The sequence below is a fragment of the Tiliqua scincoides genome, chromosome 1 (assembly GCF_035046505.1).
Source record: "Tiliqua scincoides isolate rTilSci1 chromosome 1, rTilSci1.hap2, whole genome shotgun sequence".
Taxonomy (NCBI): domain Eukaryota; kingdom Metazoa; phylum Chordata; class Lepidosauria; order Squamata; family Scincidae; genus Tiliqua; species Tiliqua scincoides.
This window is the reverse complement of record NC_089821.1, coordinates 57,834,707-57,860,462: the sequence shown is the minus strand read 5'-3', so window position 1 is coordinate 57,860,462 and position 25,756 is coordinate 57,834,707. Positions and strand designations below refer to the sequence as shown.

The window sequence follows — 25,756 nt, the reverse complement described above, 5'->3', positions numbered from 1 at the left end:
AACTCCCCCGCAGGATACAACAGACACCATAATGGTGCTGTTGTATCGCCACATATTAGTTAAAATTGGGTTGTGAGTTAACTTGTTGGGGTGAGTTGTTTTGTTTGCTCTTTTCTAGATTATTTGGACTAATTTTCTTAAAGAGACATATGCTGTGACATTGATACTCACTTCTTCAGTTTCTATTTAGCAATGAAAAATTGTAATTAAAAGTCCATATCTAGTCTTTGCTTGGGATTGCTGCAAAATATTTGCAATTAAAAGAACAGGAAAAATGAAATGGACAAAATATATACAGGTGTGCTCTAGTATCCAAGGGGATTCCAGAAAGAAACCCCTGCAATTAAGTGAAACTGTGGAAAACTGGGGATGCCCACCCACCCATCTGAACCCGACCAGAGCTGTGCTTCGGTTGGATCCAGAAGATTTTCTGAGTCCTGCAAAGGCCATGCGCTTCCGGCCATGGCCTCTGCAGGCTTCAGAATAGTCATTTGGGCAAAAAAAAAAAAAAAAAAAAAAAAAAAGTCTTCCAGTTTCCTTGGAAAACTGGAAGTGATGTTTTTATTGCCTTATAAGACCATAGTTACTGCCATGCGAATCACCCACCGGACATTTGAAAGATGCCTCCTTGGGATGAACTGCCGAAAGCAATGGCAACATGGTCTCAGAAGTCAAGACTTCCGGCAAGAATCCAAGATCTGCGACCCACTCAAGTACATGGCTTCTTCAAAGCACAGATGGGCAGGACATGTCATCCGCCAAACAGACTGATGGAGCACCAGAATCACACACTGGATCCCATACCATGTCAAAAGAACCCCCGTCCAACCGGCTACTCACTGGTCAGATATCTTTTCCAGGTCATTTAAACAACAGGGACTGCTGCACTGGACAACAGTCACACTAGTCCAAAAAACATGGAGCGAGTGTGGGCCACATTGGAAAGATTGCCAATGAGGATGGACCATCAATGTATAAGGAAATAAGGAAACTGGAAGTTGTTTTTTTTCCCCAAATGGCCATTTTGAAACACACAAAGGGCACTTGGACACGTGTGGCCTCTGTGGGGCTCAGAACACCCTCCAGAGGGCGAGTGAACAGTTGTGCTGCTTTGGGGAAGTCTCAAAAGGCTTCACATTTTTTTGTTTCACTATTATTGTGATTTTATTACATCAGTTGAATCCACCCATCATATCTTTTGCATCAGTTTTTCTGATGTCAATTTAATATTAGTTTCCAATTCTGAATTCTGAAACAGGCAAGATAGTTGAATGAGATGCTCACTTTAGCCCTAGTGACTACTATTGATTTTATTTCATATAGGTGATGGCAGAACAGGGTATGGTTATTTTGGCATAGCGAAGGGGGCAGGGAGAGATGGATAGGGACCTTTTTTTCTTTTCCCTACAGCTCTTTGGTTGAGGATGGCAGTCTTTATAAACTCTGTGTAGAGAAACTCACCAGAATCAAGCCATTCAGCATTTCTTCTGCCTGAAGAAAACAAAAAAGATATTTTTTTTTGAGATTTTTGCAATATCTGGCATGTATCATATTTAACAAGATATATTTTATTGCTGAATCCAATCATCTATCTGAAGGAGAGATCTGTATGATTTGGAAGCTTGCAACAAGCATGCAATGCAGCAGTGCCAGTGTGGGCTACACTATATCCTGTGGAGGAATTTTGGCTGCTGGAGGTCTCCTCGGGATAAGGAAACATTTGTCCCCTTGCCCTGGGGTAAGCCCCAGGAGTCGCAACAGGTCAAATCAGACTTGTGCCAATGATATCACTGGTGCAAGTTTTTGTTGATCTGTGTAAGCAGATCAGGCCCAGGAAGGGGGTTTGGATATGGTGCATGCCAGCACCACTGACCTGATCTGTCCATCTACCACCCTGTAACACCCTGTCCATCTCCCACCCTCCCACTGCCCCTACACGGGACTTATCTGCTCTGATGGGCATCTGTGTGGCTGCTGGAGCCAGTGGAAAGGCTCTGTTGCAGGGAAGTGCTTTCTGGCTGCAGATAGCACGCACTCTGCTGCCACAACTACTGGTTAGGATTGGGCCAATAGTTGCTGCCCCCCAGTGTCTCCCATTGCAGTGGGAGAAATCAAGCAAGGAGCTTACTTTTCCACTCAGTATTGTTAACCAATCTTGTGTGAATTCTCCCATGCCAGTGTTATCAGGGGAACAGCACTCTCACCAGTCCTGTCATATAAGAGCCAGCTCCAAATCATGCTATGTATGCAAATATTTACCTCGCTGTAGTACCACCTCCTGTCTTGTGAAAATCTGTTTTGCCAAAGAGGCCCTGCTGTGAAAACCTGTGAAGAGATTAAAATAATAGAAAGAGAAATTGAATAGATAATATTCAATTAACGGCAATAGACAACTTTTCACAAGTAGTTTGGGAATTATTCAGAATTTTATTTAATCTAAAGAATCAATAAGAGCCCAATTCTATCCCCCACCATCTTATAGCTTGCAGCCACGCTGCATGCCATGGTGGGGGGCAATCAGACAGGCTGCAAGGAGGTAAGTAAAACTATGTTTTCCTTAGTGACAGGACCATTGCATCCTGAACAACTGAGTCCCAGTCAAATGTGTCCCCGTATTGTACATTTGCAACCCTTCTTTTTGTGTCCTGGACATTTGTGTCCCAAAATATGTATATTTATATTAGATGTGCTTTTTATTTAAAAAAAATGCAAAGGTAGGATTAGGACTAGGGCTAGGGGAGGAGGCTTAGCATGTTTAACATGGGGTTTGTTGCCCAGTTATAGAAAACCAGATATGAATGTCCAGGGATGCCAATGACTGGAATGCAATTGATCAGGACAAAATCATTGAGGACACAAATACTCTAGTACCATTTTCCTTATCTCCTGGTCAGCTGGCTAAACACCTATGGGTCTCCTCAGACTTGTGCCAGTCATTTTGCTGATGAGAGTTTAAGGAGAGCCAGACTGCATGTTGGGTTGCAAAACAGAGGATATGGCAAAAGTTGCTGCTGCTGAATCTACCCCTTCCTGCCCCTGACATGCCCCATGCTTCCCCCTCCTCACCCATGAACTGCCCCCTTGACATGCCCTTTGGTTCCTCCCCCCCCCCAAGTACCTCTTCTGCTCTCTCCCTCCCCAAATGGGAGCAACTGAAGAGCTGGCAGCCGCCACTTGGAAATGATCAGGAAGCATCAGAGAACCAACCTGAGAAAGTTTATGGCATAATCCTATTGCTCTTCCTGGCCTTGATCCTCCTACCCGGATCCATTTGGGACTTGCAGATCTGAGTGCAGATCTGAGTAGACCCATCAGGGCAGTGGAAGCAGGATACAAATGTTCCTTTACCTTGAGGAGGCCTCTGGGTCCTGAAACTCCCCTGTAGGATGCCATGCACACCCTGTTGGCATGGCTGCATCAGCACACAGGTAGGATTGGGTTACCAGTTTCACAAGACAGTCTGTCGTTTTTAATTGGAACAGCCTAACACAGTAACACTTGTAAAAATACAATGGAAACCTCATTTCTGTGAAACGCTGGTCTTCTTGTGGGAAATATTTTGTTTGCACAGAAAGACTTTTACAGTAATTCTGAGATGGTATTAGGCTGGCATCACAAATGTATCTCTGATATTTAGCTAAATTCAGCAACATTTCCAATGTTGACATAAAAAGTGTTAAATGAGAGCATTCTAAACAAAATTCAAATGTATTTTGAATCTGAAATTGAAATTCAGTTTGGACAATTTAGATTTGTTCATAGCTTTTGATACAAGATGTAGGGTCAGGGGAATGGGAATTTAGGAATGGGGTGGGGCATGGGAGCTACAGGGGATGAGGGAATTTCCTTCCTCCTGTGCCCCAAAGCACTAAGAACATAAGAACAGCCCCACTGGATCAGGCCATAGGCCCATCAAGTCCAGCTTCCTGTATCTCACAGCGGCCCACCAAATGCCCCAGGGAGCACACCAGATAACAAGAGACCTCATCCTGGTGCCCTCCCTTGCATCTGGCATTCTGACATAACCCATTTCTAAAATCAGGAGGTTGCGCATACACATCATGGCTTGTACCCCGTAATGGATTTTTCCTCCAGAAACTTGTCCAATCCCCTTTTAAAGGCAAACAGGCTAGACACCATCACCACATCCTGTGGCAAGGAGTTCCACAGACCGACCACACACTGAGTAAAAAAATATTTCCTTTTGTCTATTTCCTTAACCCACCCAACACTCAATTTTATTATGTGAGAGTGTAAAGAGCATCTCCCTATCCACTCTGTCCATCCCCTGCATAATTTTGTATGTCTCAATCATGTCCTCCCTCAGGCGTCTCTTTTCTAGGCTGAAGAGGCCCAAATGCAGTAGCCTTTCCTCATAAGGAAGGTGCCCCAGCCCAGTAATCATCTTAGTCGCTCTCTTTTGCACCTTTTCCATTTCCACTATGTCTTTTTTGAGATGCGGCGACCAGAACTGGACACAATACTCCAGGTGTGGCCTTACCATAGATTGGTACAACGGCATTATAATATTAGCCGTTTTGTTCTCAATACCCTTCCTAATGATCCCAAGCATAGAATTGGCCACTAGATCTCACTCTGTTCCCAAAAGTCTCCCAATCCTTAGGAGGGGCTTTGGAGACATAGGTGGTTGTGGCAAGAAGAAGAGGGGGTTTAGAATAAAACCCACTGTGTCAAATACTATAAGATAAAAACACTGAATACTTTACAATTATCAAATAATATCTCATATTAAATTCTATTGTTTTTCAGCCTTCCAATACTGTCATCCAGTCATTTCCACATGATGTTGAAGGAAGTCCTGGGCTTTCTGGAAGCTTGTCAGAAGTTCTTCAGTGACAGAAACAGTCTAATGACTGCTTGTCTACTCAATCTTTATGTGCTACAGCAGAATCTTGGATACATTCGAGAACACACTTTCCAGTCACAACGGACGACAGTAGGCCCCAAACAGTTCCTTACTAACACTATATGAATTCGAAAACAAATCTGCAAATTGTACACAATCCACAGGCACAAAGAGGGATTTTTGGCAGATATTGTGCAGTCTTCTCTGAAGGTAGAATGTTTGACAACTACTGTGATATACCATTGCATACCAGCTAATACTGTTCAATTCACATGCTTTTCATTGTGAACATAGAACATAGGCATCTTTTAGGAAAGTATTTCATCTTTTAGTTTTATGTGCTGTCTCAACCAAACTTTTGACAGGACTGGGGCTTACAAAATAGATGCTCTAAGAATCATTAGCTTTTGTGTAAAATTTTGCCTGTATCTTTTTACAAAACTCAAAACTACCTACCATACTGACAGAAGATTGAGAAGAACCTATGAAAACAAAATTTATATACCTATATACCTATGAATGCAAAATATATAATTAGTTTTATGCATCTGGAACCAAATTCTTATATTGGGTACACTGACATGATCCCTTTACCATGTCTAAGTACAATTACTAATTGGCCTGTGAAGTTGAAGTGAAATCATTAACTGGACATATTTCTTTTCTTCCAGAGTTCTACATATTCATCTTTCAAAGATATATTCTCTTACAATGGTTATTATAAAAATAGATCATTGTGTTCAGTAAACAATACAAAAGGAATGAATTTAGGACTGCTCAGACTTAGTTAAATCAATAGTGCTAAACAAATGTACTTGAAATGTTTTTGGCAGCTCTGAGACCAATTGTTACAGCAAATAATTACAGAAGTGAAATATAACAAATATCAGGAAACCACAATTCAGAAGTACACCAAAATGAATCATCAGTAAAGGGTTTGTTCAACAGTGAACTAAATAAATTTGGTAAGAGGAACAATGTATATGCAATAGCCTTACCAGATAATGTGTCTGAAAGATCCAAATGGTTCTGATCTGAGAAATAAGAAAATCATTCATGAAACATTAATGTTGGAGCCGGACTAGCTAGCATGGCTATAGGGTATGCTCATGGATCTCTCTCTCTCTCTCTCTCTCTCTCTCTCTCTCAGTAACTCTTAGCCAAGTTAATGTAAATAGAGCCTCCTTTTTCAGGGTTAGTATATCTATGACTATCAGATTCCGGGGAGACAGGGTTACCATCTTCATGTTCTGCTTGGTGGTTCTACAGACATCTAGATACTCATTTTGGAATGCTGAACTACACAGTCCTTTGGATGGATCCCACAAGGCAATGAAGTCATTTGAAAGCTTCATTTAGCTAATTATTTTTCAAATCAAATGCAGAATGCTTGGACTTCTATAGAAATATCTTTAAAGGAAAACAGGCAGCAAAAAGATATTTCATATACAATGGATATACAGTGTGGCCTTTGTCCTAGAAGAGGTCCATGCAGGAATATTTGGGATCACTTATGGAGAAGATGATCTTCCAGGATCACTGCATGCTGGTATTTTGCAGTTCAACAATCTGCAAATATATTCCTGTGAAGGTTCTATCTGTTGGATACGTGAAGGTTGCTTGGTCTAGAGTAGCATGAAAAGCAGGGAATGACTAATAGGTATCCAAAAAAATTGCCCAGTGCAAAAAGAGTGGGATCCAAAGATCAAATAATTGTGTTTCCATAATAAGTTATGCTCCACTCACACCTTGTAATCACATTCTGTTAAAAAATCTTCTTGTTGGGAAAAACAGTATTAATTGATCATTCCAACCAGCAAGTGTCAGAGAAAATGTGACTTGGTTCCACCAGTTAACTAAAGAAATAATGCTTTAGTGCTTCCTATTTCTGTATGTCCTCTATTGCTTTGACACCTGGAAAAAATGACAGATTGCAAGAAGTCACTTGCATCTATTTAGGCTTGCTTTTAAACTTACCTGAGCTGTGCAAGATGCTGCAGAGGAGTCCCACTAGTGCCCAAAACATGGTGTTCACCTTGAGGGGGAGAGTCTTTATTCAGGGCTCTCTTTCCCCTCCCCTATCTGCTCAAAACGGGCAGTGCTGCTGCTGCCACTTTCCGGACTCACCTTTGCAAGCTTGGATGCTTTATATATATATAGCCCTACCAGGCCCTCCCTTATTCCCATGCACTTTCAGAAATGGTCACAGCTGAAGAAAGTGGAGTAGCCGCCAAACAGGATCTTCATTTTATCAGGCTCAACACACTGAAATGTTATTTAAAAAAGAAGGGGGGGGGAAACCCACACATACCTCCTCCATTTCATTATCTTTTTTCCATAGAATGTTGAATGGATCTGATTTGTTACAATTCAAACACATTTAACTGTATTTACTATAGATGTGCAGCACTGTGTCCCAAAGAACCGCAGATGTGTAGTGCACAAAATCTGATAGTACCTGATAAGGTGGAATGTAATGCCTAGACCATTGGTCAAAGTCAGGGGATTTAAGGGAGGGTGCATGTAATACTCACAATGATCAAGCTATGAGTAGGGGCAGAGAATGAAATAGAAGGCTAGGCTGCAGATCTCAGATGCTTCTGATTAATGGATTCTTTATCATCTTTAAAATCAACATTTGTTCCTTCCTCCTTTCACACATAGTGGGAAGGAACATTTTTTCAGCCCTGAGCAATGCTATTTGTTTCCAGGAAGAAGGCTGGACCAACATAACTGCAAGAAACATACTTCGGTTTGCAAGCTGTAATGAAATGGCATTTAATGCCATTCCATCATACCACAGCACAATCTGTCATGAATTTTTTCTGTTCAGATCCCATGAAACTGAATGGAAGGTGTGGCTCCCATGATCTGAGTAACTCCTCTTCATTTTTATTCATGCAGGAGACCTTCCCAGTGTACTCTAGAGTTCTGAGACGGTAGAACATGCTACAGACTATAAGTGGGGGAATCACATTTATTAATGCTTCTTTAAGTTAAACAAAAAAAGCAACAACCAATCTTCTATGCAAGTAGAAATTTAGCACAGCAGGACATGTGGGATGGTCTAGAATATTTTATCCTGCTATGTTAGCTTTTAACTTGTAGCAAGTTTTTTTTTTAAAGCAGCAGACTATATCTCAGCCTGAAATAATATACAGGTATAACCCAATTATCCATGGATTTTTTTTTACCCACTGTTTTATCTCAATGCTGTGATAAGGGCCCTTTAAATTAAAGGAAAAAAAGTTGTTTAACAATAGCTTCCTTAATGCGAGAGAGGGCAGCCGGCAGACAATCCATCAATCATTCTCTCTCCAGGCACTTAAAACAGCTTCACTGCAAGGCAAGCAACCCCTCCCTTCCCCCTGAGCATGTGAAAGAATGCTAAATGGCAGCGATTATCACCTCCTCCATTCTCCTCCCACCCCCAGCCCCGGGCTGCAGCTCCTGGTGGGATTGAGCGAAGGGGCATTGTTTTTTAAACGGATTTGTTTTAATGCAGTTTTTGCCATCCACGTGAGTTCTTTGAATGGAACCCTTGCGAATAACGAGACTCAACCTGTAATCCATTCTACCTAGAGATGTGAAGGCCCAGAAAAAAAACTGGAAAAATTCAGAAAAAAACCATTTTTTTTCCTGAAGACGTTTTTTTCCTGAAAAATTGGAAAAATTGAAAAAAGAAAAAAAGAGAAAAATAAATTGATTATGGAATGTTTTATTTTAACATGATGAATAAAATATTTTAAGACAAGGTGTTCAAATATTTTCCAAATCATTTCTAAAAAATATGTATGGTATCAGATTATTCTAATTTCTGTGCACTGAGGACAAGCAAGTCCTATGTTACAAACTGAACTCTCCAATGCAAGAACAAGATGCATTTCTTCCTTTAGGAGGTGCTGCTGTTGTCACAAGAAAAGAAAAAGGTTTCAGTTTTGTTTTGGATTTGGGTGGGTATGTTTGGTTCTGTTTTGTCCTCTTCACTAGGCCTCAAAGCATTGGAAGAAAATACAGAGCAACAAAAAGGACCTGAAAGTATATACTTGATTTTAAAAAGTAAGTGTCTACATTTATCTGATTCCAGAAAACTGAATCATTTAGCTACATTAGTTTATCTTTATAACCTTTGTGTAAATAATAATTTAATTATTACTAATCTGGTTCTTTACTTCCCCCACCCACAACCATAGATTAATGTCTGCTTGCAAATGAGCCATTAAATTATAATTATTTTTCTTTCCTACTCCCCTCAGGAAAACGGTGAGACCAACATCTAGCATATGGAGGCATTTTCATATTACAAGTACTTCTGAGAAGAAAAATGTGATTTGCAAATATTGTCAGATGAAATATGCATTTCCAAATGCCACCAGGATGACAAAACACATTCTTGTATGTAACAAGTGTCATGTAGATATTAAAAAATTCTTCATGGATCTAAGTGAAGAGGACCACGATGATGAAAATGTTGTGTTTTTTCTCATCTGTTAACCCACCTGTTAATAAAGCCTTTTTGCTTAAAACCTTTGCCATGTTCTGGGATCAGTGGATTTCTCAGCCTCTCCACTGTCAGAGTGAGGGTATTTTAACAAACATAAATAGCATTCTTGGGGAGGGATTTTGCCCAGGGAACCTACTGGGAACCTGATGTCTTGAACTGGTAGCAGCAGACTAGGGGCCCAATCCTATCCAATTTTCCAGTGATGCAGGCTGGTGAAAGCCAAAAAGCCAAACAAATGCTAACAGACCAAATGCTTAGGTATATGTTTTGTTCAAATGTTTAAAAAGAGCATTTCACAAATAAGTTTAAATCCATTTTGCTCAGAAGCTTCAGGGAGACAGCCTTTGTCTGCAAACTGCGAACAGCAGGCAATAAATTAAGCAGAGGAATGACTCCTTGGCTTTCCAAGCAGACAACACAAGGTAGCTTTTGGGAGAAATACATTCCCTCCTGCTCTTTTATAAAGACAAAGTTGCCAGAGAGTACCCAAGTCATTTATAAGTGAATCAGTTTAAAACAAATGCTTAATAACGTTAATGCAATGGGTGAATTAGTTAAGTAAGAAATAAGGGAAATGTTATATTCAGCATGCCCACAAACAAACAGGCTTGGATTCAGAAGTTTAAAACAGCAAAGTTGAAGGCAAGAGTCATAAATCAGAAGATGTTTTATTGCTAAGTAATAAAGCCATCAGATAAGAGGAGACAGGAATTACCAGCTGTCAGAGTGATGGATGAAGCTAGGCTGAACAGAGTAGGTTTGTTTTAAACTTGAATGCCAGTTTCTAAATAAAGAGCAATGCAGAGATTAAATAAGCTTTCTTTAAAACCCAAATTGTGCACTGGCAAAGCTATCAGGAAGGTTTCATGTCTGTGTATGCATTCTACCAAAGGTAACATCATGGTGTGTGTGTGACTGCATTTAGGAAAATGTTACAGATCCTGCTACTGACAGGCTACTGTGCAAAGTGTAATGAGAAGTGCCTAAGGTTGTAAATTAACAGAAGGAGATATCTGGAAGCTGCCAAAGCCTCACACCCAAAGGTTTATAGAAATGCCAAATGAATCATGAAAGTCAGCATGTATGTTAATATTCTTCACATCAGATGTTTCTAATCTTGTAGCCAATCCTAAGAAAGTTTCCATTTCTGATGTCATGAACCCCCAGCCAATGATAGTGAGATTTTTCAGACAAAGGAGCCAGAATCCTATATAAACCAAGGATTCACATTGAAACATTGCTATTCTCTGGAGGCACTGAGAGTTCCCACATAGCTCTCATTGCTCCCCACTTTGGACAAGGGGTCCCTGAGAGGCCCGTTGCTGGCAACGAAATAAAGAGCTTGCAGATGATCACCATTCTTGCCTACCGAGTTTGTTTTCAACTTTACTTTTAAAGTTTGTTTTTGAAGTTTGCTGTGGACTTTGCATTTCACGTTGCAACACCAATAGGGCTTGTACTGTATTCTGTGGTGGGGAGGCAATCACAGAGTCCTCCTCAAGGTATGGGAACATTTGTTGCCTTAATTCAGGACTGCATTGCAGCTGCACTGGTGCTGGAAAGTTGGATAGGTTTGGGCTCTAGGTCTTTCAAGGTTTGGGCTCTAGGTCTCATTGTCCCACCAAGATTCATGTCCAAACTGGAAGAGTGGAGGTAGTAAGCACTTGGCATCATTGCCCTGGATCAGTGGGTGGTCGCTAGAAGTCCCCCTTCCCTTGCATAACACTCAGGTAAAGCCACAGCCACCCCTATGGGGCTTCTTGGATCTGCACTGACTATTTAGCTGGTGCAAATCTGGGAAGCCTGTGAAGAGCTGCCTGCACCGGGGGTTTGGATGCAGTGTGCACCACCACCACTGATCCTGGCCCCCTCCTGGGCCTTATCCACCTCCCATTCCACCTTCCCCCACTGAAAACACCCCCTCCCTGCCTTTGCAATTCCCTCCCTTCACCTTCTCCCACCACCACACTGCCTGGCACAAACTTACCTGTGCTGGCCAACGTGGCATGGATCTGGTGCCAGCAGGCTGGTGCATATCTTTGTTTCAGTGCTGCTGTCTCCTGAGTAGTCATAAACCTGCTTTACAGCATGTTTGTGACACTCAGCACTGGTGCAGGAAGGCCTGCACAGGCACAAAGGTAAGTTACGATTGCGCTGCTAGTACTAAAAACTACATTTTTGCAAACTCACTAGAGCGATGGTTGAAAACTGTGTTCCGGCACTGACTAGGATCAGTTTTACTAGCAGTTCAGACTTAATGCCAATTATTGCCACAGTTAGGCAATCAGGCAATGGTACGTTTGTCTTAGGCCTCACATGGATATAATCAAGGAATTTGAAAATGATTTGTTTGACACTGATCCGGTATTGTGTCCTTCTGCCTGCTCCTGGATAGTGCACTGAGAGGTAGTTGTACCATCAGTACTGAGGGCTGGGTCAGCCTGGTCAGGTGGGCCCACTGATTGTTCTGGGCCTTTCAGCCAATACCCATACTAGTCACTCCTTGATGCCTCCCTGATAGTTATCACAGAATCTATTATTTGGGAAAAAAATAAATAACATTTTAAGACCAAAGTGGAAAAAAGTAATTCAATATATCCTCTTGCAACTGTTTTTCTTTTAAAAATAATCTTTTCACACATTTTTATATATTTCTTTTCCTATTTACATAGCTGTGTTCATGTAACCATCCTTTTAAGTGTTTTGTTTATAGAGCAGTATGAAATAAATTTTGAAGGTACTCAGGTGTGATTGAGATGTTATGGAACTGTGGAAGAATGCCATGATTTTTCCATACCTGTGGCACACTGATGAGTGCTGCCCGCACTGCTGTGCTCTTCATCCTTGCCCTGCCCCCACTTCTTCCCATAGAGACCATTTATGTACAGCAACAAACGCTTTCCACAGGGAAAGCTCTTTCCCATGATGAGGGACACAATTCGGTTCGCTCAATATTTTTCTACCAGTTTCATGATTTCAGTTTATGGGCACCCAGATTGCTCATCAGAGGAAAGATCACTACCAAAGGACATTTGTCTCATCAGCCAAATGCTGTAAATGTACATGGGTGACCAGGTGTACATGGCTCATCAGCATGATGGCAGGGCTTCTAGGTACATCTCCATGCTGTACTTTGGTACAGCAACCATGGATAGAAGGAGGGCTGCAAACAGGAACTAAGAGATGAATTAATTTCTCAAGTTCAGTCTAGACTTCAGATGAGAGGATGGAAACAAAAATTATTGGGCAGATTCTTATTGTTATTCACTTAGTGCAGGGGTGCCCAAACCCTGGCCCTGGGGCCACATGCGGCCCTTGAGGCCTCTCAATGCAGCCCTCAGGGAGCCCCCAGTCTCCAATGAGCCTCTGGCCCTCCAGAGATTTGTTGCAGCCCGCACTGGCCCAACACAACTGCTCTCAACGTGAAGGCAACTGTTTGACCTCTTTGCGTGAGCTGTGGGATGAGGGCTTCCTCCACTGCTTGCTGTTTCATGTCTGTGATGCAGTAGTGGCAGCAAAGGAAAGGCCAGCCTTGCTTTGTGCAAGGCCTTTTATAGGCCTTGAGCCTTGCAAGACCTTCAATCATTCATATAAGTTCATCTTTAATATATTCATTTATGTAAACTTATGTAAATTTATTCAAATGTTAAATGTAAATTAATTCTTTCTTTCCCCTGCCCCCGAAGCAGTGTCAGAGAGATGATGTGGCCCCCCTGCCAAAAACTTTGCACACCCCTGATTTAGTGCTACAAATGTAGACCACTTCTACCAGAATAATATCAGAAAAGCAATGGATCCCTGCTTCAAGGATCTTGCAGTTTTTTGAGCTGTAGGGTAAGCCCCAGGGGGGTAGGAGATATCTTTTTCTCACCATTGAATCTGTTCTTAAGAAGGAGAAATAGAACAATTTCCTTAAATGTTTCTTTCTTTTCTGGATCACTGGAATGGTTTTGTCTATTCCTTGGGAAAGTTATACCATCTTGAAAAGCAAGCAATATGATGGTTAGTTCAGTATCCTTTTAATAGGCTTAGGGTCCAATCCTCTGCAACTTGCCAGCACCAATGCAGTTGCAATTCAGCCTTGGGAATAAATGTTTCCATACCTTCAGAAGGCCTCTGTGACTGCCCCACCACCACAGGATGCAGTGCATGCCCCATTGGCAAGGCTGCACTGGCACTGGAAAATTGGATGGGATTGGGCCCTTACTCTGAAGGTTCTGTATCACATTGAAAGGATTAATTCTAACATTGATTATTAAGATATCTGAAATCCAGGATTTTGAATGTTAAGACTTCACAATCACTGTTATAATGAATGCCGTGTTCCTGAAGCTGTTTACTTTTAATTGAGTTTCCAGGACCTACATTTGTTAGTTTACCAATTCAAAAAACTGTTATGTATGTTTGGCAAATCAGCTGCAAATATTGATTTTAAGACATGTAGATATTGATATCAAATGGTGAGGTCAGAATCTCTGCAAAGTCCAGGTGCTGATATACAGAGTCAAAGGAATCTTTGTAATGTAAAACAATAATTTCAATAATGATGACTTCTAGCAAGGAATTATTAGAATTATGACTACTGACCCTCCAAACTGTTTTTATCCTCACCTTTGGTGTCAGCCTGCTGCAGGAGCACTGTTGGTGGGTACACAGGACAGGAACATCTTGGCTGCTATGGCACCTGCATTATGGAACTCCCTATGGTGGGAGGCTTGTTTGCTGATATTTTTATGTCTGGTAAAGACCATTTTATTTCAGCATGTTTGGATAGACACAGGGCTTTTTTTCTAATAGAACGCACCAGAACGGCATTCCAGCACCTTTTTTATGCAGTCCCCCAAGGGGATGGCTGGAGGTGGGGAGGGAGGGAGCTGTGAAGGCAGTGACGGGGCTCTCTCTCTGCAAGGGGAAGAGGGTGTGGAGGATTGTGGGGCCGGCAGAACCCGGGGACGCAAAGTTTGAGTGGCGTCCTCTGCGTGGCTCACCTTGAAACCTGCGCCCGGGGGGACCTCTCTATCTCTGCTGCTGCTGCCGCTGGGCAAGGGGTCATGTCAAGGGGAGCGTAGCTTCTTCAAGGCAGCCCCGGGCTGCTTTTGTGCTCCGTCTGTGGCCGTCTGTGGCTGTGTGTTGTGGAACTGCATCATAACATTGTGAGTCATCCATCCCTCCCTTCTCCTCCTCTCCAGCCTCCCACGACGTCAGAGCGGGGCCAGGAATGGATCAAAGAGGGAGGGGACAAGTGCGGGGCCAACATGCAGGGATGCTGGTGCTGCGCGGGGGGGGGGGATGGAGCCATGGGCGCGCAGTGGACACGCTGGGGCGGATAGGCTGGGCTACGGGGGAGGGGGAGGCAGTGGTGGATGGAGGTGCACAGGTGATGCGAAATCCCACGGTGCGCTCCCGGGCAAAGTCTGACGCAGGGAGAGATGCAGCAGCAGCAGCCAAGGGTCACGGGCTGGAAACCTGCTGTCTCACAGCCCAATCCTCCTAGCCACACTTTCCTGGGAGTAAGCCCCATTGACTCTAATGGAACTGACTTCGGAGTAGACATGCATTGGATTTGGCTGTCACTCAGTCCCCGGTGCGCTGTCTTCAGCAGCTCCCCAAACACCCATGCCCTTGGGATGCTCAGTGCTTAGTTAGCGCCCGCCCCAGACTCTGGAGACATCTCCTGGGGCGCAGCAAAGCCTCCCTGGCTCTTGACTCTGCTCAACCTTCAGCGCTGCCATTGCTCAGATCATGGGTCTCCCCCCCCGCCCGCACCCACCAAGAAAAACATGGCCCTGTGTCAACAGCCTCATCCTATCAAACCAACCAGAGGGCCTCTTCCAAACTAGCGTAGTCCATCAAACAAAACAGGCAGCAGAAAAGTGTCCGGCTTAGGTTACAGTGTTGCCCCTTTACCACTGACGCGAGCTTCCTATAGGCACAAGGGTACAGTGATGTCATCTGTTACTAAGCAACACAGAGAGAAAATAGACCCTATTGGGACATGGAGAATGATTTTATCCTTCCTAGGTGAATGATGCAATTTGAAGGCACAATGAGGTGAAGACCCATTCATCTTTTTAAAAAAAGCAAATTATTCGATCAATCAAATCTTTATTACGGTCTCAGCGAAAGCAAATTATTTAATAGTGCAGGTTCTGCTGATTTAAAAAAAATGTGCAAGCTTTCAGGTTGCACAGAATTCTTCAGCAAGGTGTGTACCAATGTTTGTTCCAGGACTTCCAGAGTCACCAAGTCCAGCTTCCAGAGACGTCATCCTCTAACAACAACAATAAACTGAAATTTATATACCACCTTTCTTGGTCATTGGAATTGCTCCTTTGATTTTAATTCAAGGTGGTTCACATAGGCAGGTTTTCTCTTAAACCCCCAAGAGTGCTTTATATCAGATGGGCAGCTTTCATCCAAAATAGCTGAACCAGGCTGACCTCCTGCCTCCACATTCAAGTCCAACTGTGTGTTCTTCTGAATGATCACACTGTGTTTATGTTGAACAGCTGAAGTTTGTCACTGGGTGCTGCTGAAAGCCGGCTTGTTAGATTTCATTCCGTGGTATCACCTTGCATCCAAGTGATTTAGTCCATGGTAGTGCAGTTGGAAATCATCATAGGTTGACCAAAATCAATGCCTACCACTGGCTAAAAACCATGCAAGTAGGCCCCAACCCTAAAACATTGACTGTTTTAGAGCTTTTCTGAAGCTATAGCATCTTCTGATCCTTTATCCTTCAGTCACCATTACTGACCTTGTATTGTATTCCATACAGCCAAATCCTAACCAACTTTCCAGCGCTGATGCAACTGCAGTATAGCCCTAAGGTAAGGGAACATTTGTTCCCTTACCTTGACGAGGCTTATTTCTCTAATAAAAAATGGTTTAAAAATAAATAAATAAATAAATAAATAAATAAATAAATAAATAAATAAAAGATTAACAAGTTGTGAGTTCCTGCACTTTTTTTTTTTTTTTTTTACAAAAAAAGCACTGGATAGACATATCAGTTGAAGTTGTTTCCACTGTTTTTGTTGTGTTGTTATGAGTTGATTCTATTATACCAGGGGTGTCCAAAGTTTTTGGCAGGAGGGCCACATCTTCTCTCTGACACTGTGTCAGGGGCCGGGGGGGGGGGGAAAGAATTAATTTACATTTAACATTTGAATAAATTTACATAAGTTTACATAAATGAATATATTAAAGATGAACTTATGAATGAATGAAGGTCTTGCGATAGCTCAAGGCCTACAAAAGGCCTTGCACAAAGCAAGGCTGGCCTTTCCTTTGCTGCTGCTACTGCATCACAGAGGTGAAACAACAAGCAGTGGAGGGAGCCCTCATCCCACAGCTCACGTGAATGGTCAAACAGTTGCCTTCACGCTGAGAGCAGTTGTGTCGGGCCAGTGTGGGCTGCAACAAATCTCTGGAGGGCCAGAGGCTCATTGAAGACGGGGGGTCCCTGAGGGCCACATTGAGAAGCCTCAGGGCCGCAAGTGGCCCCAGGGCCGGGGTTTGGGCTCCCCTGTATTATACTGACTTTCTTTTTGTTGCTGGATGCGTATATATGTACAAAAGCCCCCCCCCCCATATCTGCTGGTTCTGTATCTGTGATTTTAGTTATCTGCCTTTTCACAAATTCCCCCTCCCTCCATCACCTTCATGACTCATCTATCAACATTTGCAGCTCTCCTGTGCTATCTGCTGTAAGTATAGCAGTCTTCTGCTGTGTCTTTTATCGCCATCTGCAGCCCTCCTTTGCTGTATCCTGTACTGTCTGCTATTAAGTGCAGCAGCCTCCTGCTGTGTCTTCTCTGCTGTTTGCAGTCCTTCATCCTGCTCCCTGTCTATCTTTGTTGGCTGTGACACAGTAAATGTAGTTCACTACTATCTGTGGTTTGGGGTATCCGTGGATATGGGGGTCTGTGTGTGACTGTATATGTAAAGGATGCATATTTAAATAGCTGCTTTTGAGCCCAATCCTGGACTTGGTGCCACGGCTTCGTGCCACTGCGCACTGTCGCAAACGTGCCATAAGGCACGTTTGTGAGCCTCACTGCCATGCTAGCCCAGCACTGGCCGGTGCTGGGCTAGCGCCAGGCTAGTGTGGGGCGGGCGCCTAGCCTCCACTGCTCGGTAATTTTACGGACCATCGAGCTGCAGCACGGTAAGCAGGGGTGGGGAGGGGACAGGGAGGAGGCATTCTGGGTAGGGGGAGGCTGGTGGGGGGTGGAGAGAGGGCAGGGGGAGGGGTGACAGGGAGGTGGGGGCAGGGAGGGGGGTGGTCTGGAGGTGTGCTGGGAAGTCCCCTTCTCCCAAGGTGCCGCCTGTGGTAGCCCGGGGTGCACTGGATCTGGCGGCAGCTGTTCCCAGTGCTGCCGAGGCTGGGCACCCCAGACACCGAGGATTGGGCTGTCTCTCAGTAAATTATACAGAAGTGAGGTCACTATTTCTTTCCAAGTAACCGATACATTTTATGTAAGAACTTTATAAGTCCAAATAAATAACCTCTTTGCAGATCACCATCATGAGATATGCGAAATATAAAGCAGCATATAAATATTCTGAACAGCAGTAATAAATATGCAAAATATAACTAGCATTAATACCTGGCTCATGTATATCAGAGTTCAAATGAAATGTACAATGTTTGTTTCTCAACAGTGTCAAACATATTGATTTATATACCAAAGTAGTATTAAAAAAAAAGAACCACAATGCAGGAAGTGATCCACCCTAACCCTCAACCTTCCTCCCTAATCCTGCCTGCACTGCTCTGTGTGCAGGGCTCATTCTTGCCAACCCTTCTCCTTATGCTCCTTTTGCAAGCACAGACCTGTGCATGTATTTCTGTGCACAAGAACGGACTGGCTCTTGCCTTCATCTCTTAAAAAAAGAACAATAACGTGCCTTCTTTTGAGGTGCAGACATACTCGTATTTTGCCTTATCTGCATGAAAATGATTAAATGGAAAATCCTACCCATAACTGTATTTGTTTGATGATAAAAATTGCAGTAACAATATTGTTAAAGCTCCACATTTCTTTAATAATACTGTCCTTTCCTAGGACAGTATCGACAAGATTATTTGTGGAAATCCAGACATGGCACAATCCATGGATTGTGGAAATCCATGACATGGCACTGTGTTCCCACGTCTTGCTATGAGGTGAACTCTTCACTTAGCTCCTCCTCTGTATGGGCCAGGAAATCCGTTTCAACCCTTAGAGAATCCGTGTGCCTTGGCAGGTCTGCTCTTTAAACTTGATTGCCCACCTAGAACTCTCATTGTGATCCGTGCAAAAACCTGCCTGCTTCTGTTTCAGCACTGCTGTCCCTTAATTGATTAATGCGGCTTGATTAATTGAACCATGTTGACGTCAGTGACATTTCTATAGTTTCATTTGGACTGGATTTGAGCTATGTTTGAGCATATAATTGCTGTTCAATTTGATAGTAATATCCCTACCAACATATGTATATCAGCACTGAGCCCACTGTTGAATTTATCTTGGCACCAAATTATTGTTATGCAATTACAAATCAATTACTTAATAAATGATTGTTACACGTTCCCTTTCAGGTTTTCTGGTGATAGCAAGTACATGGCTGTGTTGATCAGCATAAATCAAGTGAATATTTGTAAATTGAGTGAATATTTGAATGAATACTTTTGTCAACCTATTATTCAAAAACAAAAATTGCTACCGTACTCAAGAAGAAACTCTTTCTGAACGTTTTATATAAAAGACAACAGTAGTCATTTTCTAACTCTGAAATGCTTGCATAATCCTGTGGGGGACAGATTTCCAAAGAGCCAGGTGTCACAGAACTTCTACGTCAATGTGGGAATTTCCACCTATGCTCTTTGGGTTTTGAGATCTTCCTTCTCACTAAAGTCCTTTTTCAGTCACTGAAAAACTGCTCAGGGAAACTCCTCGAATGGGAGGGGGGATTCTGGTAGCTCCAGTATACATTCAGAAGTACTTGGGCATGTGAATGGAGCATTTGAGATGCTAATTAGTGATTAAAATGAGATGGGATGGGATACTATTATTTGTTTATTTTTCACATTTTTATACTGCCCTTCCTCCAAGGAGCTCAGGGGTGTGTACATGGTTCCTTTCTCCTTTTCTCCTCACAACAACCCTGTGAAGTATGTAAGGCTACTAGGGTCATCCACAGTCATCCAGGAAGCTTATTGTTATGAGTAGAGTTAAAATGGCCGAACCGTTTCCTGCCAGTATATTCACCATATCATGTTGAAAACTCATGCACAAGTGTTTGTCCAGTTCCATACGTAACTGCTTGTCAGGGTCATGTTTTCCAGGATCCAGTGTTCCATTCTGTATAAGTGTGACCTACATAGCACTTTTCTTACATATACAGAATCGCTTAAACTCACATTGTCACCTGTCAGTTTCCTAACATTGACACTTTGGCATTGCAATCTGTGTAGCATTCTTTAACATAGTTTGTTATGATGGCATTAACAGCCCAATCCTAATTCCCACATGGTGATGCAGCAGCGCCAGCATGGATTACACCATGCACTGCAATCATTTTTTGTGTGCCCCATTCAAGCTTCAACTAGTTTTCACATACAGATCATGCTCTCTGGTGAATAGTGCTACTTTCAGGCTGTAATCCTATGAATACTAACTAATGAACAGAGTAGGACTTACTTCTGGATATTCATGCATTGGATTGTGCTATAAGTAATGCGTGGATTTGTGTGCTTTTTTGAGCAAGGTTTAATGACTCTCTGAGTGCATTATCAAACACCTTGCCTCTTATCAGTTTGCAGTTGTTGAGAAGCTGGATTTTTTTGTTCATGAAAATGTAAACTGCATTAAGAATGTCAACAAATAGCACTGGCTAGGTCTCACATTATGCTTAATGCTTCATGTGTGCCATTCCTTATCATCATTTCAGGATCTCCTTAAGAGCAGCAGTGTTTAAACTTGATTATCTCAAAGTGGCTTGACCTTTTTACCTCCATTCTTGACACCCATAGCTTATTTCCATTTCATGAGTCTTAATCAGAACCTTACTTGATATGATTGTTGTCTTTATCCAGGCTTCTCAGGCTTTTCAAACTGTAAATATAATTACAGGCAGATGAAACAAGGTGGAGGGGATAGATTTGATTAACGCTTAGGATGTTATTTTTCACAGTCTATAATGTGTTGAAGCAACCATTGTGCTTCTGTGAGTGTTAAAGTAAAAGTGAAAAGAGTTCCCTCTCTGCATCCCATTGGGTGTTTTGGGTCCCAGAGGCCTCCTGGATGGGAGCAGGCCTACCAGGCCTGAGGGGGGGTGGTAGGGGGCAAAATTGTCAGGGCCCCTCTCTCCCTCTCTCCGCTGCCTATTAGGGAGTAGGGCAAATAACACTACTACCAAGCAATGTCTTGCCAAAACGTCTCGGGTATCGGTGGGGGGGGGGGGGGGTTTGATTTGGCCCTGGCCAGCATACCAGCATATACAGTACATAGGCAAGTCACTCTCCGTTCCACAGCATCCTCTTATTGCCACTCTGTTCCCAATAAAGGTTCTAAGGGTTCGTTCAAATGCTGCATCTACCACATGTAGGCCACTGAAAATGGTTCTGCGTGGTGGCAGCTACCACTTTTGAATGCCACTCACAACATGGATTTGCCTCAGTTGTGTGGAATTTCTTGCCAACAGCAGCTAAGCATATGGAGTACTGGCAAGCAGACTCTTTATGCAGTCCTCCTGAAGAGGAGCTTATACAATGAAGAAGTGTTTCTAGCAGCCCCCCTCCCCACATAAGAACATAACATTCTTATGTTATGGCAGCTTATGTTATGGCAGCTCTAACATTCTGGATTTTAAGGCTAGTTTATACCACCAGCACAATCAAATGGGACATCTTTTTCTAGACTGTTCCACTTCAGGATGCAGAAGAAGATTGGATGTCTGAATAATCTACATAAAGAAAAAACAGCAAAATAACATGTCAGGCAGAAAACTGTGTTAGGAACCTTCTCTCTGATCTCTCAGGAGAGTGTCCCCCTTCCTAGAAACAGTCTGTTTTACAGCCCTGCAACAGGCAATCTAAAATAGTATACTAATACTACACTCTCACTTCACACCTTCACCAACATAATCACATGTCTATATTTTCCTTTCTGCATCCCAGAGTCTGAAGGAATGGGGAGGAGTCAATTGACAGGTTGAAAATATGCTGTTACAAACAATTGAAGGACTGGGGGAAAAAAGAGTGTTTAGTGGGGAAATGATGACATCCAGAGGAACGTGCTTTACTTCTAAGAAGTGAGATCCTGGGATTCAAACTTATCTGGGAGATACACCTTGTGAACTAGAAAACTTGGGGCCAAATCCTATCCAACTTTCTCTCACTGATGCAGCTGTGCCAATTGAGCATGAACCAGTGGCATAGCATGGCTGGGGCAGCCCCCACTGTAATGTGGAGGTTTGCCAGGTTCTCCAAGTGTTTGGTGTAGCAGGCTGAGAATTGGGGAACCTTCCTACCTCCCCACCTCTGTTTGACTCCACATCAGAGCCATTCCAGAAGCGGAGGTGACATGATGATGGGGGTGTGTTTGTGTGACATGATCGTGTCATTGCGTCACCCCAGCTGCTGGCCAGGTGACATCACTGGCATGAGCTGCATCCTGGGGGGGGGTGCAGTCATGGATACCTCCTCAAGGTAAGGAAACATTTGCCTCAGAGCTGCATTGTGGCTGCATCAGTGCTAAAATATTGATTAGGACTGGGCCCTTGGGCACTAATCCCAGATGCTGGTTGGAGTCACTCTGTATGACATGCTCTATGGACATACTCTATGGTGTCCTATTAATGGTCTACGTATTCTGGGTCTGAGCCTTGGCTCAAATCAAACTCTGCAAGTAGATGCAGGGGTCCGGCTTTTGAATCACCACAAACTCTTTACTCGACAGATCTAATGTGCAAATAATCACCCTTAATGAGTCACTAACAGAAAATGTTGCTAACACTGTTGTTCCAGGGAAGTCTATTTCCTGTGAAAGTACCAAGTCACTTAAGGAAAGCACTCTGGACTACCTTTCAGTGGCATGCTACCCTGTTGGTGTCTGCGACAGGCTTGCTGGCTGTGACTACTAAACTGAACAATGCCAAACTTGTTAAGAAGTCACAGTGCCCTCAAACCCATTTATTGTAAATGACTTGATTTGTGATGCATGCCTTACAATACAGTATTTTGAGTAGTTTCTTTGAAGTACTTTGGGTGACAGCAAGAGACGAGTCCCCTGTGTGGAACCAGAAAGAAGGCAATGCCAGCATTTCAAAAGTCACAGAGTGTTATGATTATTTTGGGAGTTCTGCAGCCCAGCTGGTGTGCAGAAGAGTCATACATATTTGACCTCAGGTCTGGGATTGGCATCTTCCATGCTTTCTGCAAGACCAGGCTTTCTTCTTCCTGCACGTTTTTTCCCCACCATTTCTATCTCTAGCATTGCCTGAAGGCTGGACTCAAGTGCTCACCACAATTTGAAAAGTGGTGATACTGAGGCTGCAACCACTTTTTTCTACTTTCTCCAACCATTAAGATTTGACACTTTCCTCTAAAAAGCTGTTGCAATGGGCTTCTTCCTGTTTTGTTTTGCATCTGCAACCTTTTGTTTTGTATTGCTGTGTTTGAAAAATCACCATGAAGAATGTAGGCCTCTATACTTTGTGCACATCATTCAAACTGGATCTGTACATTTATGGTATACAGTATAAATTTTTGCCATTTGAATGGCACAAGCAACATATTATTTTCCGTTTTTGTAGTTTGTTATCCATAGAGAAGTAACTTCCTCTCCCATTTTTAGACTACCTGGTTGCTTGAAGAACTTATCACCCTTTGGCTAGGCAGACTTGAACCTTGGCTGTACTGTAATGGAGTCAGTGCCAGGGAGCAGGTTTACACAGCCTTTTAATAGGCCCAGTTCCAGTCATGCTCTGTTTCAGCTGGTGAAATGTGAACCTCTTGGTTTCAGGGATGTGGAACAAAAGTGAGATGAACCCTTGATAAGCTTTTGCAGGATTCCTTAAATAAAAAAAGAAGAAAAAAGAAAGAAAAGAAAAGTTGTTGACCACAATGTAAACCAATGTAATTACACATGAGTTCATCAGGCTTGATGGCCCCAAATAGTGCAGTAGCTTGCCTAGCAATCTGAGTAGAGAAGCCAAATTAAATAACAGAAATGCATTGGATAAAAATGCAAAACTGTTACAAGCCTTGAATTCTTTTAGAAAGGTGGGATATAAATAAATAAAAAATAAATAAGAACCCTCTCCTAAGGACCCAGTGCTATCCAGCACAGGAACGATGGCACTGTGTCTTGTGCTGAATATAAGCAGGCAGGAGATCTCCTTAGTGGAAGGGGGCATTTGTTGCCTTATCTTGAGTAAAGCTCCAGCCTGATCAGTGGGGCTTCGCGAGTCTGTGTCAGCCATTTTGCTGGTGCAGACTGGAGAAGCCCCATAGCAGGCTTCCAAGCCTGGGAACAGGGATCAGATTCAGCAGAGGAGGCCTGCCCCACTCCTGTTCTTCCTTCGACCATCCTTCGCCCCGGAAACACTTCGCCCATCCTCCTGCTGCTCTCCCCACACCCCCGCACTGCTCAGTATTAGCTTTTTGCCTCCAGTGGCTGGGGGTTCCTCTGCAATGTCAACAGGGCAGCACAGGCCTCTCAGTTGTGACGTTTGTGACACCCAGCACTGGTGCTGATGCTGCAGTGCCAGTGCTGAGGTCCAATAGGATTGGGCTGTTAATGACCAACATACAGGTTACAAAGAATAAGGTAATTGTAATTCAATATTGAATTTTAATATTTTAATGGACACTTCCCTTGCTAGCATTACAGAATCCCGGTTCTAGTCTTGCTGCTTGATTCAAGACTATGTGATGAGACAGCTTTGAAGTTTAATGAAATAGGGCATCATTCAGTCAAAATACCTTAACTTTTCTTCACTGAAATCTGTGAGACTTAAATAGCTGGATCATGTCCTATTTGTTGAATAGTAGAAAGGATGAACAGAATTTTAAAGGACATTGCACATTGCAAATTGCTATATCAATGACTATACACACTGAATAAACAAGGATAATTGTGCAGTAATAATGAATCTAAATGGAACAAAACTACATTAAAAGCCCGATCCAATTTAAGTCTCTCCACACTCATACAGCATGTGTCAATGGGATGCACTCTGCATCCCGTTGGATGTTTTGGGTCCCAGAGGCCTCCTTGATGGGAGCAGGCCTACCAGGCCTGGGGGGTGGGGGTGGTAGGGGGCAAAATTGTCAGGGCCTGGGCTTCCAGGGGGTCTGGTCTGGCCCATGACAAAACAAATTACAGGTCCAACCTTGTTATACACTGATTTGACTCAACACAAATGGCCATTGCAAATGAGAAGGAAAGTGCCGATCCCTGGAGAAGGGGGAAAATGCATCCCTTTAAAATCACATTTTAAAAAACTGCTTTTTACTGTTGTAGAGAGACAGTCATGCAAGTGATTACAGGTATAACCTAATTATCCACAGATTTTCCTATCTCAATGTGATGAGAAGTACCTTTTAAATTAAAAGAAAACAGTTCTTTAACAATAGCCTCATTAATTGAGAAAGGGCAGCCAGCTGACAATCCATCAATCATTCTCTCTGCAAGTTTTACCGTTCCCTTCCCCCTGAGCCCATGAAAGAAGGCTAAATGGCAGTGATTATCACCTCCATTCTTTCCCCTTCACTGCTGTTCCTGGTGAAGGGAGGGATTGCTGCCTCCTAGTGAAGCCTAAGCTCCTGGAGAGAGACTGATGGCCTCTGTGTGCATTTCAAAAGGTCAGCAAGGCTGTTTTTAAATCACTGTAGCAATGGGACTTTGTTTTTTAAATTGATTTGCTTTAGTCTGTTTTTTTGCCATCCAGGTGAGTCCTGGGAACTGGGAACACTAGCAAATAATGAGACTCAACCTGTATTACAAAATAAATTTGGGTATCTGAATCTCAGCCTATCCAGGGCTGTGTTTCCACTACAGCTTTAATCCACTTTCACTTCTATTAACCCAATACATTCTGGAGACTATAATTTAAGGGTAGCTCTAACTACGCTCAGATTCCTTCACAAACTTATGTCTCCCCAGAATGCACTGAGGGAACAGAAGTGCACTGAAAGTAGATTAAAGCTGAAGTGGAAATACAGTGCAGATCCTCTCCATAAGCACCAACATGTATTAGAACAATTCAAACATGGGGAAAGCGAACCTTACATCTTCAGATCAAAACTGCTAGGCCCCAGCAGTAGGTCATCCAGTTCTGTTCACAGAATTTCCAGGTCTCAATAGTAAACTCCACCCCTTCTTCTAGTTTAG

General features: G+C 42.9%; 1 protein-coding gene across 1 annotated transcript in view; it reads right to left on the bottom strand.

Moving 5' to 3' along the window:
- Positions 1-12,295, bottom strand: part of MUC6 (mucin 6, oligomeric mucus/gel-forming) — a 56,616-nt gene extending 44,321 nt beyond the window's left edge. The window contains exon 1 of the mRNA XM_066619528.1: positions 12,169-12,295. Within this exon, the coding sequence (XP_066475625.1) occupies positions 12,169-12,295 (127 nt within the window). The remainder of the gene's footprint in view (positions 1-12,168) is intronic.
- Between the last annotated feature and the right edge of the window lie 13,461 nt (positions 12,296-25,756).